This window comes from Grus americana, chromosome 2 (assembly GCF_028858705.1).
Source record: "Grus americana isolate bGruAme1 chromosome 2, bGruAme1.mat, whole genome shotgun sequence".
In the NCBI taxonomy this organism is placed as follows: Eukaryota; Metazoa; Chordata; class Aves; order Gruiformes; family Gruidae; genus Grus; species Grus americana.
The window spans coordinates 166,377,753-166,396,161 of record NC_072853.1 but is presented as its reverse complement, the minus strand read 5'-3'; the positions used below and the strand labels follow the sequence as shown (position 1 = coordinate 166,396,161).

General features: G+C 47.7%; 1 protein-coding gene across 1 annotated transcript in view; it reads left to right on the top strand.

Moving 5' to 3' along the window:
• Positions 1-7,561: 7,561 nt before the first annotated feature.
• The window catches only part of WNT3A (Wnt family member 3A), an 87,424-nt gene continuing 76,576 nt past the window's right edge, over positions 7,562-18,409 (top strand). Inside the window, exon 1 of the mRNA XM_054816460.1 lies at positions 7,562-7,682. Coding sequence (XP_054672435.1) covers positions 7,612-7,682 — 71 coding nt within the window. The 5' untranslated portion in view covers positions 7,562-7,611. The remainder of the gene's footprint in view (positions 7,683-18,409) is intronic.

Below are 18,409 nucleotides of genomic sequence, written 5' to 3'. Positions count from 1 at the left end.
TGAAAGGGGGGCAGAAAACCAGGACCCCCAAAAGACATTTCATTCCAGCCTTTGAAGGCACTTCACTTCCAGGGGCACGAGCTCCCTGTGGATACGTGCCGTTCATAAGTTGTCATCCCTCCTTTAGACTTGGTGAGATGGATGTCTCCAGAAAGAGATGCAGGATTTGCCCCCAGGACCCAAAATACCAGACCTTAACATGTTTCTCTCAAAAAAAGTGAGTGATTATTATTACTCTTGGAAAGATTTCACTGTCCTCAGTTGTTAGCACCTAAGCCCGCATCTTCCTATGAATGGTTATTTGTATATGTAATAGCAGGTTTGGGCCCCTAGAGATTATCAGCTTCCACTACTGATTAGTAGTTTTTTTATCTGAATCTGGCCTAGAGAAATTCCACGTAAGCAAACACACATTATACATGCAGGGCTCAGGTTATGTATACATTTATTGAATTAGAGTCCTTAGGGGAAAGCTTACACTGATCAGATTCTTCAGTTCCTGTTTTGGGTTATTTCCTCTATGAATCTGGAGTTGTCAATGTGCCAGAAAAGCAGGACTGCTCCTTATCTACTCCAGGAGTTAAGTTTGCTTTCAAATGGTCAGTTTGCCTTCAAAATAAATTGGTTTTCCCCAAACCTCATCCCATGAGGAAGAGCCCAACTTCTCCTTCACAGCACTCATTTGTCAGAGGACGGTCTCCACAAAATGACTTTGCAACAACCAGGCAACTGCTCATGGAGACCACCTGGAAAAGACTTCCTCGCCATTAGTGAATGGACCTACTGGGCAGAGCACTGATTCCTCTTGCCGCAACCCTGAGGGGCTACGAGAGGCTCTGGAGAAGATGGTTGAAGGTGACCAACTCAGGGGGTTTAGGAGGGAGGGACAATGAAAGGAAATGTTTATCTGAACGTAGATATGGCACTGACTTCTTGGCTGATACTGCTAATTAGACTGGTTATGCACCTTCACTTCCCATCTGTTATCATTTATTAGGGGAGACATGGTAAGCCCATGCTATTTCTAATTGCCACCATCATTCTCAGAACATATTTTGCCTGCCTGTGTACCTACTTTTCATCAGGGCAGAAGGTCAGGGGTGCTGGTGTCCTCACCTACCCCATGCTGTTGAGTGTGCAGGTAGGTGACAAGGAAATGGTTGCATGGTGGCACCGTCCCAGAGCACTGATCCCTCCTGAGCACACATGGAGGAGGCAAGGGAAGAGTTAGCACCCACAGTTCATCCTTCCACCTACCAAGGCTGGACTCTACCATCCTTCTGCCCACCAGGCATCCCTGATACCCCACCAGTGACACACAGATAAGCCCTTTCCCAGTCTTGGGCTCTGACAACTCTTCTGCAGTGGGGAAAGGAAACCAGAGCCCTGGTGGGGCAGATCCCTCTGCTCTGGATGCATTGTTGGGCCATGCTTTTTTTCTCTCCAGGTGTGTTCTCCTGCTGTACCACTAGGTGGGCCAAAGCTACACCAGTGAGAGTCCTACCTCTCCTGCAGGAGACAGGCAAGGCAGGTGCCTGCCCAATCCCTGCCAGGCAGGGGACAGGCAGCTGAGGGAGAGGAGATGGAGGGAAGGAACAAGGAGAGGTGTCAGAGAGCCCCAAGTTCCACCTTGAGCCTTGCAGTCATTCAAGCCCTAGTGGGAAAGGTGTCCTGTCCTAAAGAAGTGATCATCTCAGGGAGAGCAACCCAGCTGGGACGTGACATATGCCAGGGAAGCCGCTTGCACGAAGCCACACCACAATCTGGTGGCAAAGGAAGAACAGACCCCCCACCACCAGCTCAAGGCCTGGCCTTGCTACCTGCTGCCTTTCTAAAGCAGCTCATTGATGACCAGGACATGCTCCTCAGAGCCTGGCATGGAGGAAAGAGAGTCAGGCAGTGCTCTGCAGGTAGCAGCTGGAGGCATACACAAAATGAGAGAGCAACCCTCCTCAGAATAACATTTTTCTTCACCCAAGATGAAGTGACAGAAACTCCTGTATTTAAAAGTCCGAAGGAAAGGATCATCACCCATGACAGATCCGCTGTACTCTGCAAAAGGTCTGGCACATCACAGTGCAGCTCTTTGGGTGCTCTGCCTTCATTGCACTGAAAGCCATGCTGTGTATCTCATCCTTCCTGTCTTCCAGGGGACATATCAGTACTGGATCTTACGCTTTCAGCCATCCTCCATTTCTCTTCTGAGCATTGTGATCAGAGGATAATACCTTTATATAGAAAAGTTTTGATGGGAATCCAGGAGCAGCCAAAATCCCGGTCTACCATTGGCATAGACTAACGTGGGCAGATGCCAGCCATAGCCAAAGGTGTCTTGGGCAGTGTCAAATGTATGCTGTTTCCTTGCAGATGAGGACATCTCTTTGCAGCCTAAAGAGCTGAGGAACCCACCCCAAACGTGCTCCTGATTTGTTCATTGCTATCACTGCCTCTTTAGAGCCCAGACAAGAGGCAATGCCCTGTAGGCATCTCATCTAACTTCAACCGTCTGAGGATTAGGCACCAAGTCTAAACTAGATCTCAGAGAGAAAAGCAACTCCAGAAGCAATTCACTCCACCTACCATGGACTAGTATCTACAGCAGTCTGAGTTGCTCAGATCTCCACTGCACGATTGACCACGGAGGCAGCCAACGTTAAGTAAGTTGGATTTGGACTGCTGTAATTGAGCAAGCCGAAACCCATACTATTAGTGCATTTTGCACATTTCTAAAAACCCTCTCCATCTCCAACACTGACCAACCTCCACTTCTGGACAGCAGTGACCTTTCTTCGCTAAAACCAGCCGGTCACAGAAAGACCTGTCTTGAAGAGGGGACACGAATTAGCAGCAAAATCCATCTTTTCACCAGTTCTGCCTCTGAATCACATCATGAGCCAGCCATTACACATCTTCTGCCTTGTTCTCCACATCTGATGAGATCAACATTAACCTACCTTGTCATTACTTGCACTGCTGTGACTTCTGGTCAAGATGTATGGCTGATATAGATCTCAGTCTTCAAGAACCTTAAAAGGCACAGAGGCAAAATGAAACAGGGAAGCAGAAAGACTTGCCACTAGTCAACAGGCCCATGGCAAAGCCAGGCTTCCAGCACCCAGTGCCCAGGCATCGAGGATCCCAGAAATTGTATGATATTTTCCAAGCATTAGTGGAGGGAGGAGGTTTAGTGCTTACAGCATGTTTTGATATCTGGGTCTCCAGATATCTGTAGCAACTCCTACATCCTATTGAGGTTCCTCACCAGGGCTGGCTTTAGGCAGGGTGGGTTACAAAGCTGCCTGCTGGGGATTTACTGGTGCTCCCATTGTTACAACGTGCTGTAGTGTGCGCTTCTTGCCGTGGAAGGAAAAAATAGGCCATGGGTTTCTCACACTGCCATGGTGGCTGTACCCAACCGTGGAAACCACTGTGTCCAGAGAGTGATGTGTCGGAAGTGACTAAATTGCAAATGGGGAAGATTAACCATCTTCCAGCAAGAAGTAGTTCCAGTTGCAATTTGCAAAAGCAGATGACGAATCAGATTTTATTAGTGGGAATTCGAATGTTAAAAAGGGAAGGGATAGAATGCACTTCTGTCCTCCACCAATAATAAGGAAAACCTTCTGCCCCATGAGGAGCTTTCCCTAGCTCTGTGTTTGCTCTCATTGAGGATGATCTCTCCCATCCTGCAGCCATAACGAATCTTCTCCTTGTAGGGCAGAAGGGCAAGGAGTGCAAGAGAAGTGACACAAAGAGTATTTGAGAAGTGTGACGGACTGCATTGCACCAGTCTGACCGCCTTCCTGTCTGCCTGGATCCCTCCAAACCTCCTCCCCTTATGCCGGTCTCTTTACATAGACGTCTCTGGGGTGGAAACACCCTGGACGTGTCTTTTTTTGAACATGGGTGAGCACAGCTGTTCCCTCTTGTGACTAACTGTACCGTGAAGCAGTCATGTTTCTAAATCCAGCTCTCTTTGCACACTCAAGTGGGCCCTGAAGATGCCAGCTGGGCCATCCCCATGAGTAAGCAAGATAGGACCAGCTTGCAATGCCTTCACAAGGCATTCCAACCCGATGACTATGAGGCCTGTTCCACGTCCTCCCATCCCCTTTTCCAGCTTGACAACTGAAGTTACAGACCTCCTTTCACAGCAGACTTATGGGGGCTGAGGAATTGGCGCCACGGCTGTGAACACGGTCAAGATTTTATTCTCGCTTTTGACAGTCAGAGTGATGGATTTTCACCTCCCAGGGAAGTCATGAACCAAAACTGCTGTTTACTTTGCTGGCGTAAGGACGGGCACTGTGGAAAATCTGTGCAAGGCAGGTTGCAGCTCCACCAGGATGGTGACTTGGTGTCTACCACTGAGGATTCACAACTCTGCAACCTGGACTTTCCTCAGAACTTCTCCCTGGGCACAGATAAGCAATGCCAAGAGCAAATAAGCCAAAGCCATGGTGTTGTCACCCCACCAAGGGCCAGATCCTGCCCAGTGCGAAGCGTATGTCTGAATGCATGCCCAAATATTTGGGAGGGGGATGGAAACCAATGGACTGGCATGGGTGAGCTTAGCCAGGTTTTGACATCAGGCCCTAAAACCAACTGTTGGGAGAAAATGCTGCTGATTTGAGCAGCCAAATGTCAGCAGTCCCGCATCCGTAAAACCCCTGGCAGCCTTTTTACTGACTCTAATGGACTGCAAAATCTGGCCCTTACAGGGCTCTGGTTCAAAGGTAATGTTGATAATAGATAACTAATCTACAGGAGTGTTCCTAGGGATGGGAATCGCTATTATACACCCGACTACCTTTTTATCAGTGTAATTAAAAGCAGTTGGCGTCAGAGTAAGGAGCAACATTGCCTGCTGAAGAAATCAATACGATCCTGCGTGCATGTGTGTGTGTGTGTGTGCGCGCGTGTGTGTGCCTATGACAAAGTGGATTATCTCCATCCTCCCCAAATAGCAGCTGCAAAGCAAAGAGGAAAAGGGAGAGTGGCTGAATTTGTACCTTCAGGTAAAGTTGCCTGGTGCTTCCTGGTGGGAGGGGCAGAGGCTTTGGGGGATGTTTAAATCTCTCCCCAGGAACAAAAGGAGGGGAGATTAGCTCGACCCCTGGAAGGGATGTGTGTCCTGCCCCTTCCTCCCCCTCCATCCCTGGTTTGCCGGGACCCCCGCGCCCGGGCGGGCGCTGGTGTCTGAGGGTCTGTGTGTGTGTGTGTGTGTTCCAGTCTGCAGTGTGAGCAATTTCACTTGAAAAGACAGAGAAATCCCCTCCTTTGAAAGTCTCAGCGTTTGGTTCTTTCCAGTAATGCTATAATTGGATGGGATTTTCTCTAATACAGAGGGAAAGTCCTTAAGATGATTTTTCACACACCACCACCCTCCTCCTTTTCCTCGTCCTACCTTATGCAATAAAACTCTCTTCTCCCTCTCCAGCCTCTTTGGCTTCTCTGGGGTGGGGGAGCTGCTGAAGGAGGTGTGTGTGTGTGTGGGGGGGATTTAATACACTCAATATAACTGCAGCATCGACACCATGGGGATTCATTGGGAGAGCCGGAGAGAGCATCCGTTCCTCCTCTGAAAGCAAGCGAGAAGCCGCTCAGATCGACTCGAGCTTGGCTACATGGGACGATTAGATCTCGGAGCACTTGCCAGAGCTCACATTTGCAATCACTTGTCATCCAACCCTAAAGAAAATAATCAGGGCCCGACCCCTGCCAAATTCCCAATGATTTAAATATCCCCGAATGAACTGCATTTCTAGTATAATTTCACTAGAATGAATATATCTCTCCATCTAGCTAAACACAAACATATCTTTATATATATGCATATAAAGCTCTCTGTGTGTAAATAGAAATATTCCCTACTAAGGGAAAATATATATGCAATTCTTAATGAGAAAGAAAACGCATTTTGATTTGAGCTAACGCAAGGTTGCAAGCCCTCCTCCAACAAAGTCATTAAAAATTGTACCTCTCTTTGTTCCATGTGAGCCACAGAAATTTTCTGATTCACAGATAAAATAAAATAAAGTCAAGTAAATAAATAAAATCTCATCCAGTTCTCTCTCTTTTCTTAAAAAAAAAAAAAAAAAAGGGAACAAAACCCAGCAAAAAACCCAACAGGCAGCAGCCACAACAACCAAAAAAAAAAAAAAAATCACATAAAAGAGAATCATCGTTGTTATTCCAGGGAGAAAATATCTCCTAGCTCATCCAGTGCCTCCATCCCCTCGTTTTCGCCTCTCCAGCCCCCTTTCAAATGACCCAGGGTAGGGGGAAAGCCTGTCAGCTGGGTGACACTTGATCACAGATACAGAAGCTTTAAACAATATGTTCCAGAGGAGCAGCAAATCTAACCGCGTACCCAGTCTCGAGGAGCTACATCTTTATAATAGTACTAATCATAACTATTTTTTTTTTTTTTTATTTCCACCCCACCGAAAACCTGCAGATTTTTGGAACCGCGCGATCCACCCCAACTCAACCCCCCGCCACCGCCACTGAAAGGAGAGAAATTGTTACAATATGTAGAGAGAGAAATTAAAAAAGAGATCAATTACTAGTGCCCTGTGGGGTGGATCTGGTGGATGAAGTCGTTTGCAGCAGCGCCTTCGCAAAGTCTGGGGCTGGGACTCCCGCAAATTGTGATGATCTGGATGAACCTTATTGAGATTTGCATGGAAGAAGTTGATTTCTTAGCAGATGTCTTCGGTGGAGCTGTTGGATATCTGGCTGGTTGGACTGGTGGGGAAGGGGTGTGCGTGTCTGTGGGGGTGTGCGTGTCTGTGTGTGTGCGTGCATGTCTGGGTGTAAATCCTTTTTTTTTTTTTTAAATGAAAAAAGGAGGAAAAAAAAAAAAGAACCAACCAAAAGTTTCTAGAAAGTTAGTTCAAATGCATCCCAATCGTCATCGTGAGGAAACAGGGATTTGAGAAGAAGACAGAATGGCAAGAAGAAGCAAATCAAGAAAATAATAATTTAAAAAAAAAAAATCACACTTTTTTTTTTTTTTTTGGTTGCATTTTAGTAGCTTCGACCCAGGGAGTGAAATCCGGGCAGGTTGTTATAGCTACCCAAATCCACAGGGGTCCCCCCTGTCTATTTAAACCCCCTAAATCTTCCTTCCCCTTTTTAAAACTACATTTTATCCCTTGGCTTGTGGGCCAACGTGCCCCCTAATGAGTATTAAAACACTATCTCCTTGCAATTAGCTCATTCCTGACTTCGCGCTCCTGATTGACAGAACAAGCCAAAGCATCAGAATTCTCCCTTTGGCAATAAGTGCTGATTGGGTCCTTTTTAAGAGAGCTACTTCAAACTTCTTTTTTTTTTTTTTTTTTTTTTTTTTTAATATTTGCCTTCAGTGTCTTGGCTGAGAGAAGAGTTTTTTACCTCTCTGAGATTTTTTTTTTCCTTGAGAGTAGTAGAGGAAGCAAGAGAGGATTTACCTGGTCGGGTTGAGTTCACTTCATTTGACTTTTTTTTTTTTTTAAATTATTGTTATTATTATTATTAAAATAATCATCCTGCCTCAGAAGAAAGGAAGGTTTTTGGCAACTCTGGTTAAAAAAAAAAAAAAAAAAGAAAGACAACTTTTCATCAATGGCCTCTTTTGGATATTTCCTGTTTCTTTGTGGGTTGAGTCAGGCTCTGTCAAGTTACCCAATCTGGTGGTAAGTTTTATTCTTCTTCTTTTTTTTTTCTCTCATTTTCATTTATTTTTCCCCTCCTCTGTTTTCTCTGCAACCCCTGCGCTTAAGATGACTTGAAATTCTCCTTTCGTTGCCACTCAGCTAAAGAGGTGGGATTGTTCCAGCGCCAGCAAGTTCTTAGAACCTGCATTTCACCTCTTTTATTTATGCATTCACTTTGTTTATTTTGACTGGGTTATACCTGATCTCTCCTTCTCCTACTGTAAAAGAGAGAGAGCGAGCGAGAGCGATCGGAAAGTTATTTTTTTTTTTTTAAGTGCTTTGATCCTCTCCTGTGAAGAACAAAAGGCGCTGCCTGAATTAAAGAGATAATGATACAAGTTGACATGAGCATTTCAAGGTGATTTCGAGCTAGTCAGGTGGAAGGAAGGGGGGGAAAGGATGAAAACTTTTTTTTTTTTTCCCCCTTCGCTTTAAGGAATATTTAGGGGGAAAGAAAAAAAAAATTAAAAAAAAAAAAAGGCAAAGAAAGAGAAAGGAGGTGAGAGGAGGCTGAACAACCTGGGCTGGTTATGGAAAGGCAGAGCGGGGAGCAAAGACGGGGTTGGGGGAAGATGTGCCCGGCGCTGCCGCGGAGCTGCCCCGCGCAAGATCAGCGGGGACCTGCGCAACCCCTTCCCTCGGGATAACGCACTTTTCTTGTCCAGGCTGCAGCTCCCTTTTATTTTATTTTAATTTTTTTTTTCCGCGCTTTGCACCCTACGCCTTTAAGAGGCTTTTCTCTCTCTCCCCCACAAAAAGCAAATGGTGCTGGGCAAGGCATGTAACTGCAAGATCTGCTCTAATTACCCCGCGGAGGTAATTGGGCTCAGGGAAGCCCTAGCGCAGGAAAGCTTCTGTTCTGCAGGCAGCTCGCGGGAAAGCGCGTAGGAAACGCGGAGCAGAGCCGCGCAGGGTTGCGCGGGGCACGGAGGAGCAGGCAAAGGCGGTGGGGGCTTCGCTTTCTGCCGCCGGTTGCGCGGGTGCGGAGCTCCCCGGGTAAGGAATTAGCAGCCCCGCGGCCGCGGAGGGGAAGGCGGGCTGCGCGGCCGCAGCGCGGAGCAGGAGCTGCTCTGCACCGAGGGCGGTGCTGTAAATAACTCAGAAGCGTCTAAAACCCCTGCTAATCATCACCATAATAATAATTAATTTTTAAAGTGCATTTAATCTCTGCCACCACCACCCCACACCCCCCCCCCACCACCACCCCCGATCTGACGAGGGGCGTTAGCGGGGTTCAGGTGCAATCCGCGGCGGGAGGAGGCGAACGGGGACCGCGGCCGCGGTACCTCCCGCCCGCGGCCGCGCTGCCCGGCGGTGCAGAGGTGAGGGTGTTGAAGGCAGCCTGTCCAACTATTTCAGGTATGTCTGAAAGCAGGGAATTCGTTGGGATGGGAGAAAAGCAATAAAATGCAAATGTGTTCTTGGGAAGAGAGGCAAGAAAGAGCACCTGGACGGGAGTCATTAAAAAGCAATCTTTTATTCCCAGCCACCATCTAACTTATAATTAGAAACTCTGGTTGCATTCCTGATTGGAGAAGGAAACGCATTCCTCTAATACCAACATAAATATTCCCTTGTCACCCACCGAGGGGAGAGGAGGGCAGAGCGGCCGTGTCCCCGTCCCCGTGTCCCCCCGTGTCCCCCCGTGTCCCCCCGTCCCCGCCGCGGCCGGCCCGCAGTCCCGCTCCCCGCTCCCGCCTCCCGGAGGTGCGGGAGAGGCGGCTGTCGGGGGGGAAAAAAAAAAAAAAAAAGTCAGGGAAGGAGGCGGTGGAGAGATGGAGAGAGGGGCAGGAGGTCTCTGTCCAAGCCGGGGCATCAGGTGTGTGCAGGGGGACCGCAGGGGTGACTCTGGTTTTTGGTTTGGGTTCCCCCCCCCCCCCGCCCCTTCCATCCTTCCCCGGTGCCAGCCAGCGGTTTTAGACGTTTCTTTCGCAAAGTGAGCAAGCCCCCTTAGGCCATGGAAATGCAAAGGAGGTTTTGATTGGGGTGGGGGAGTCGGAGGAGAGGCCGGGTGCTGCTACATTTGCTGCCTAAATTCCCCCTCACCCACCCACCCCTTTCCCTTTTTATTTATCCTCAAGCAAGATATAAACCCGTGGCCACCCCCATGGCTGGAGTTGGGGGACACCCCTGGAGATGGGAGAGTCGGGGGCTGGAGGGTGGCACAGGGGTTCCCCGGACGCACCCGTGCACATCCCAACATCGGGAGTGCAGCTTCTTTTCTCCTAGTCAAGGACAGCCTGCTTCCAACCCAGCTGATTTAGCAAATCGATCGTGCTTCTTTATTTTAATTTAATTTAATTGTGTTCTTTTCTTTCTTTTTGAGGCGGTTTTGTTGGTTTTCTTTTTGGAAGCGACTGCAGAGAGGGCGAGGAATTTTTTTAAGTCTGGCAGTGCCAGCAACAAACACCCCATCTCAACCATCTCTGTTTAAAGCCTCCCTTATATTAGCTCATAGCGACTTGATTGCGTACAGCAGCAAATTTGTAATTTACCATCCCCAAATTGCGCCCCTCACAAATAATAGTTTCTAATTAAAGCGTAAACTCATCCTAAAGCACACAGAGCTATGGATACTTAACACGGCTTTCAGCTTCAAGACAATTTGAGCAAAAGCAGAGACTGAGAAACGATACTCTCCTGCAGGTTTTGGTTAATTATTCTCCCAAAGGAGAGAAATTAGGGGAAACATCAAGCGTGTATTTCTCAGGGGGAGCAAGTGGGCATGTGTTTGTTACTGTAATTTCTGTCTACCTCTACACAGAGCTCCTCACTTGGCTGAGCTGTTTGAATTGCTGCTCTCACCGTGGCACAGGGGCACCTGTTCAAAATCAGGCCGTGCAGCGCTGGTGGCCTCTGCACAGACCCGGACGCGCGGTACCTTTGGAAAAAGTTCAGTGGAGCAAAAGGGAAAGGATCCCCCGGAGCAGTGATGCTCTCCCACTCTGTCCACATCCTTTCAGCGACGGGGGCGGGGGGGGGGGAGCGGGGGGAAGCTACGGGAGCTTCTTAAAAGCAGAAAGTTCCCAAATAACGTATGTACAGAGAGGGATGAAATAGGCTTAAAGAATAATTATTTAAAAGTAATAAAAGAAGAAGGCACCGGTTCCCATTGGGACCGATGTGGTAAGTTTTTAGGGACGTGCTGGCGTGATTTATTGTGGCACAGTAACGCCACGGGACCTTCTGCAACGCAGCGCAGCACTGCGCTGTTCAACCTAAAGGAGCTACTGGTAGCAGCAACAGGCTCTTCCATACCCAGGGGGCCAGATTAAAAGCAAAAATGTGGAGGGTTTTTTTCAAATGTTAGTGCTGTTCATTTTTTAGTTTGTTTTGAAAAAAAGAAGAGAGACCGGAGTGGGTGAAGGAAGACTTAGGAAATTCAGAAGCAGAATTCATCAGAGGGGTAGGATTAGATGTAACCTGTCCCCTGTCCTGCTGGGTCTGGGGTCCATGCGGAGTCACAGTGGCAACATGAACGAAATTAAAACTTTTTCCAGCTAACTTGCACTGCCGTGACTGACTGGCTGACTGCACATGGAATGGAAAAAGCATTTTATTTTATTTTTTAATCAGTGGCATGAGGCCTGACTTGGTCTGAGGACAGCCAGAGTGCAGAAATGATTCAGAAGAGAGAAAGGTTTGGTTCAGGAAAAAAAAACCAGCAATAAACATTAACACAGAGCTTCAGTGCTGGGGATCTTAACCTCCTGCAGCCCAGGAGGCTGGTACTAGGGGAGATGATCATGGGAGAGGATCGCTGGGCTGAGTTAGAAGTACAAGCAGACCTCTTCACCATGGGAGAAACCTGCCAGCTGGCATCTCAGATGTTCTTCCTGGGGTGCGAGGCAACTTGGGGCATGTTGAGGGGTGCAGATAGTTAAAGCATGTGCCTGGAGAGGAGCTGGAGGAGGAAGTGTCATGGGAGGAGATAGGCACCAGCTGGGACCTCATCTGGTGGCATCGCTTTAGGCAATGGTGTCTGTCCCTTCCTCTGTTCTGCCGGTCGTGGTGGAGGTCCTGTCTCGTCTGCTGCTCTCTGTAACACCTGTATCACATCCTAAATGGTGTGAGTTGAGATCGGCCCCATAACGAACTGGGCGAGGAGATGAGAGCCATAAGCACCAGTGGCAGAGTGAATGCAGTGTTACCAGAGATGCCAGGCTGGTACTTGGAAAGTGGACGTGAAGGATGTGTGTTAGGAATATTTGCCTGGCTGTCACCTGTGTTTGCTCTTGGCTTCTTATTTCTTATTCCCCAAGACTGGTCACAGAAGCTCTATTGGTTGAAAGTGATCTGAAAGATCTTTTCACCTCTAATTTTTGCGATTCAGGAAATGTAAGTGCATGGGAGCAGGGTGGGAAGGAGCCTTGCCAGCAGAAAGACAAGTAACCCGGTGGCATTACTCCAGCAATACGCAGGTGCAACACCTGAACCTGTCCCTGTCAGAGTTTGATGGCATCACCTCAATAAAAGCAGCTCACAGATGAAGTCTTGGCTTGTGACCTGGTTCGGGTCTTTCCTGGGATCTGTCCCCCTGCGTGGTGGGTGGAACAGCCCCTGATTTGCACTGGGGTGGGTGAAAGCCAGGCCAGGTTCTGGATCCCATGAGAAACCCGATTCTCCTTTTGTTGCAAATCCTGGAGAACCAAACTGAGTCTTGGCAGGCTCTGCACTTGAGAAAGCAAAGCTTAGGTTTGGCAGAGAGCAACCGTGTTAAGTGAGAGATGATCATCCCTCGTTAGCCAGGAGGGAGGCAGAGCCATGGAAGGTCACCCAAGGGACAGCGTGAGACATGTGTGTTGGCACCAGAGCTCCTAAAGCAATCTCTGGAGCTCGGAAATATGAATTGCGTCTACCCACTTCTCCTCTGCTCGATTAGCCAGTGTTGAGGATTTTGACATTTCCGAGGCGACGGCATTCATCTTCATTTCCTCTGCGGTGCGATGTTAAAGAGCTGTCGTGCTCCTCTGCATAGGTGGCTACATTTCGGCTGTGCACGGTGCAATCCCGGTACATGCAGCCCTCTCCCACCCTTGCCCCAAGGCTTGGGAATTGTCTTTATATACTTGTATCTATGTTACAACAGTATCTGACACGGCCCTGTTTTGCCAGGCAGCGTACAATCAGGGAATTATGTTTTCACCTATTCTCAGATACCAACTTGCCCACCAGCTTGGATTTTCCTGAGCACAACATGGGTGATTTACACCAAAACAGCAACAGGGATAGAGGGCAATTTGGTTGAGGGGATCTTGCTGTGTAGATGTTACGTGGTATGAAACAGCCCATGCTTGGTCCATGTGTAGGGTATGGTGTGTGAAGGGTAAGGGAAATATTTCCCCATCTCCATTTTTTCATGGTGGGACCAGAGAAACAGAGTCTAATGGTATTTATGTTGTTCCTGGCATAGTCCAGGCGTGGAGGACCTGTGTCAATGAGATTAAGTGACTAGACCAAGATTACACAGGAAGCCTCTGTTACAGCAGGAACTGAAAATTTTCAAGGTCTTATGAAAAAGCCCCTGCTTCAAACATGGGGAGAGCTGAGACTCTCCCAGAGAGCTAAAGAAGAGCCCTCATCTACTCAGATTTTAGACTCATTTTAGTAAATTCTGTTATCCTGCTACATATTAATTGATTATTTTAATTTCAATTTTAAGAAGACTTTATTAAATAAGTTAACCTGAAAACCAGCAACTTGATGTAACTTGAAAACTGGAGAAGGACTGTTTACAAGGGCATGTAGTGGTAGGACAAGGGTTAATGGCCTTAAACTGAAGGAGGGGAGATTTAGATTAGGTATTAGGAATAAATTCTTCACTCTGAGGGTGATGAGGCACTGGAACAGGTTGTCCAGAGAAGCTGTGAATGCCCCATCCCTGGAAGTGTTCAAGGCCAGGTTGGATGGGGCTTTGGGCAACCTGGGCTAGTGGAGGGTGTCCCTGCCCATGGCAGGGGGGTTGGAACTGGATGGGCTTTAAGGTCCCTTCCAACCCAAACTGTTCTATGATTCTATGATATTCAAAGCATTGAATGAAGGCATTGCATCAAACAAACAAGCCTTTCCTAACTTAGATAAGGAAAAGTGAATCATTTTGCTGCTCAGACCTTTTCAGGTAGCCCCAGAGGCAAAAAATGTCCTTTACAGACATTTGAATACCTCTCAGACTTCTCACCTGAAAACCTTTGAGCACTTACTAACATGGGTTAAGCTCTGATATGTGCCCAGGAAGGGAGAGGATGTTTTTCATTCCCATTTTGCAGGTGGCTAAGCAGAGGCAGAAGAATTTAAAGGCCCTGCCCTGGACCTTGCAATGATCCTGCAAGCACGGCTGGGTGTAGCACCAAGACCTACTGAGGACAGGCAGGTCTTTTCTTCTTCTTTCTAAAGACCTTTCTAACAGATGCCATGTCCTTGGGTGCTATTGCAGTGCACAACACTGGGGCAGAGTAAAGAAGTGACCGCTTCAGGGGCAGTAGACCTTAATGAAATAGGTGGGTCCTGTTCTTCTCGCTGAGCTCCTGTGCCACCTTGATGAGTCATTTTCCTTGTGCACATGGCATTTCTTTTTCCCAACTCAGCTCTACAGCCAGGCCTGCTGTGAGTAGCTGGAACAGGGGGATGGCCACAGCCCTGCTTTCTGTTGGTGAAAAATACTTTCTGACTGTTCCCTCTAAAGGGTCAGGCTGGAGGAGCCTTGACTTTTGCTGTGAGCCTGTGGTCTCTCCTAGGAAAGGAAAATCAAGGATTGCTGCCCTTCTCCAGGAGAAAGGAGGCTGACTCACTGGTGTCTTCATCCCAAATCTATGGGATCCCTTTCCTGCTTGCATCCCACTTCCTGCAACTGGGATGAATGAACTCAACTACAGCCCTGCAGCAATGCTGCTGCTTTTCCAGACGGGGACAGCCAGTCTCTGCACCTTTCCCCACATCACTAGTGCTTAACACGAGTGCAAAGCAGCAGGGTAAGGAGGCTGCTCTGTGCCAGACCTCGCAAGGAGCAGATATTTTTGCTTTGCGTGTACGGGAGTGCAAGAAAAGCCCAACGGGACAACCATGGGTTGATGCACCCACTTCCCCCTTGCTCAGCGTGTTGCTTGAGTGTATGATTCAAATAGCCCGGCCACATTTCAAAGGGCTTTATTGGGCATAATGACAGCACTTAGCAAGCATTGCTCAAGTGTGTCGCAGGGGGAATCCTCCGGGCTCTGAGTCACGGATGCTCTGTTTGGACAGCTGAGCTGTATGCAGTATGGTGAAAAGAGTTGGCTGTGCACTGAGCACGCAGTCTCATCCCCAGGGCCTCCTGCGAGCGGGGATGGACCGGTCCTACTCCCACCAACATCCATGTTGAAATTTCCTTCCTGGAGTAGGACTGGACTGATGATCTTGGTCTGGATCCCAAAGGAAACCCTGCAGGGCCAGAGAGGACAGCTGGGAAAAGGGGAGGTGGAGTGTGCAGGAGGTCTGGAGACCATTGCTGCAAAGAAGAAGAAGGGCTTTCTAGACCCAAAATAGGCACCCACTCTCTTCTGGTGATGTGAAGCTTGGTGCTTTCTTCCCAGTCAGGTGGTGACAGGTCCTGCGGTGATGGTGCCAGTAAAAACCATTGAAATATAGTGGAAAGGAAGGGGAAATAGCGAGGGGAGAATTGTTGGCCAGAGCACGTATGTCTTCTCCACGCGCTCAGCTAAGGCTGGGTGGGGCACAGCCCCAAGGCTGCAGCAAGAGCTGTTCCCATCCTGTCTCACTAAACTCATCTCTGCTTTGCTGACACCACTGAGAGGCAAATGAAGGCCCAGGGTCCATGAGAGCCAAGACAGTTCAGTGGGGCTTAATACTGAAAGGAGAGGAATACTCAGGAAAGTCGGTAAGGGCAGGAGCCCTCCCATGATGTTTCCACCAAGGCTTTGCTGGATCAGGCCCAGGGTTGGTCCTGCAGAAAAGCAACTCCTGACACTGTCTGTGCCAACTGTTTCCATCTAGCCTGGGCCATTCATAATGCTTTTGTCCCCTTCTGTCCCTTTAAAAGTGGCAAGGCTTGCTTTAAGTCTTGTTATCATCTTAGTACAACATGTAAAAATTCATCAGTTCACTCCAAATTCTGCTGGCACTTGCAAAAAACAAGGGGAGGGAAGAAGAACCAATACATTAACTCCCTTGTTCTGAACTCCTAACATAGGGCACTGCTTTTAAAAACAGCCTGTAAACCAGGGGAGAGCGTTATGCATCACAAAGATGTTGTTTGTCTCTTCTCCTTGTTTGTCACCTGCATATTCACCGTCCCCTTCCCACTTGGATGTTGCTGATACCCAGAGAGCGCTTTGCATTTGTAGAGCCCGGGCCATCAAAGGAGTTCAGGGTGCCTTTGGTCTCCTCATCACAGTTTCTGTTCTGGTGTAAATAATAGTCAGTTATGCTTTATATTGGTATAGCAATAACTCTCAGCAGAGATGCTATTACTCTTTTCCAACATGGATATTCCTCCACATTCCATTGGTATGAAATGCTTTTCTCTTATTGCATCTTGGCACACTCTCGGGCTTCACCAGCAAGGTCACGTCATAGAACGTGGGCTGGTTCCCTTCTCACATCACAGGCCTCGCAAGGCATCCCAGGTGTCTGGGATGGTCATTTCTCCTCTTCCATGGGAGCTCTGTAGGCTTAAAGTGTGTTGGAACAAGTTTGCCTAGGAGGCTCAGAGAGTGCCTCGGAGGCTTCTTGAGCTCAGATCATGGTAGACTCTCACATTTCTGTCCTGGCCTCATGTCTATCACAGGTTATGGAAGCTCTCCAGGTCACCATGCATCATTTGTAGCGGTCAGTTTAAACATGTCTTCCAGGACAAACATCCAGTCCAAAAATAAAGATGCCTGGGTTCCCATCAGGTGCCATGCACAGGTGTCTACTTCCAGTTAAGATGCTCAATGGCATCCTGGTTGTCCTCAGAGGCCTGGAAGGGATTGTATACAATCCACTGATGACATGCTCCTTTCTCAGCAACAGATGGAGGCTGGTCAAGGAAACCCTAGAGCATCTTAGTGGGATTTGATGCCTATCTGCAGGCATCTGAGCAAAGCCTTGGGGTGGAATTCATTTTACTCATTGCAATTTAGATGTCTCCATCCAAGCCAGGTGCTCTTGGCTCCTTTCATTGATGTGGAGAAATGGACACTTTCTTATGGTGCAGTTCATGTCTCAGTCCTTCGACTGAGCTTGACTGGTTAAATCCTCTGCAACTATGGAGGAGTTGAGGAAACCAGCTCAGAGTCATGTCCACCAGTGTCATCAGATTATTCAGATTACTCCCAAGACAGGGAATCCCCTTTAAAAGTTTGCTCATTTGCTTTTTTCCTAGCTGTTAAAACATGAGCTCTATTTCTAATTCCCATTGCCTAGCAAAATTTCACATGCCTAAAATCAAGTCCATCTTTTTTTCCTGTATTTTAACAAGCTCTTTAATGCATAGTGCTCACTGTTGTATTGGAACAGGTGCAGCCATGGTGTGATCATACTGTACTAGTGCAAGAATGTGCATGACATCCAGGCTGGCACTAAAAAGCTCTAGGCCACCCCTTTCCTCAGCAAATTCACACCATCTTATATTTTGTTGTGTCTTCCCATAGCTGCTGAAAGCCTAAGCAGCTTGAGTGTTTTGCAGCTTTCTCTGAAACATATTTAATCTTGCCTCTAATCCAGCGCACTCTAGAGAACAAATACATCTTTCCTCATGCTCCTCATCCTCAAACACATCCAGAGTCTCCCACCATCCTCCAACCACAGCCACAAGTCATTGACTCAAATTTGCAATAGAGCTTCATCTCAAAACTTTTTAAAAAGAGATATAAAATGGCTTTCTTGCTTCCCCATCGTGACAGATAACTCAGCAGAAGACAGTTGCTCCTATTAATGAGTTACATCTGCATTTCTGAGAATTTCTCTAACTTTGTTTTACTTTCAGTTCTCTGAAATCAAATCCTTTCTCTTTTCACAGTCTCTCTCTCTTAATTTCACTTTCCAGGTTTGTATTTCCTCTGCATCTCTTTTGGAAGATGCAGTTTTATGGTAGAGGTTATGCACATTGAGGTTTCCAAGGAAGTTGCTGTTATTTACCAGATTTCACATTGTGGGATGGAGCAGCGAGGAAAGGCAGAGCCCATCTCTTCTATAGCCAAGCCTGTGAAATGAAGCCAAACAGCACTGAGCAGAGCAGGAGTTTCTTCTGCTTCCAAAAGGGTGCACCTTGTCTAATAGAGATATTTACTAAGGGGTGGGAAGGCAGGAATGAAACTCCTTGAACAGTTGCCAAGCCTACCATTCAGTTTGTCCCTCTGCCCCTAGAATAACAACAATAGAGCCTGTTGCTAGACAGTGTTGTGTGGCATGACAGCAAGCAACTCTAAATCCTTTGCAGGCTGAAGGACACACTGAAGGAGCATTTCCATTTTTTTTTTTTTTTTTTACGGGCCTACAGTAGGCAGGAAGAAATGGCACAGTCTGAGCTCTTGCTAAACAGGTAGGACCCCATCCAAAGTGCAGTGACGACTAGGGAAACACCACTGGGCATCAGATAAGACCTGTAGAATTTACTGGGAGACCCACGGTTCCTTTAGCGGCATAAAAATCTAGTTAATGCTTGTTTTAAGGAGGTGCAGGTTTGATTCCTATCCCTTCTGGAGGAAGAATCATCTTGCAGCTTTAGC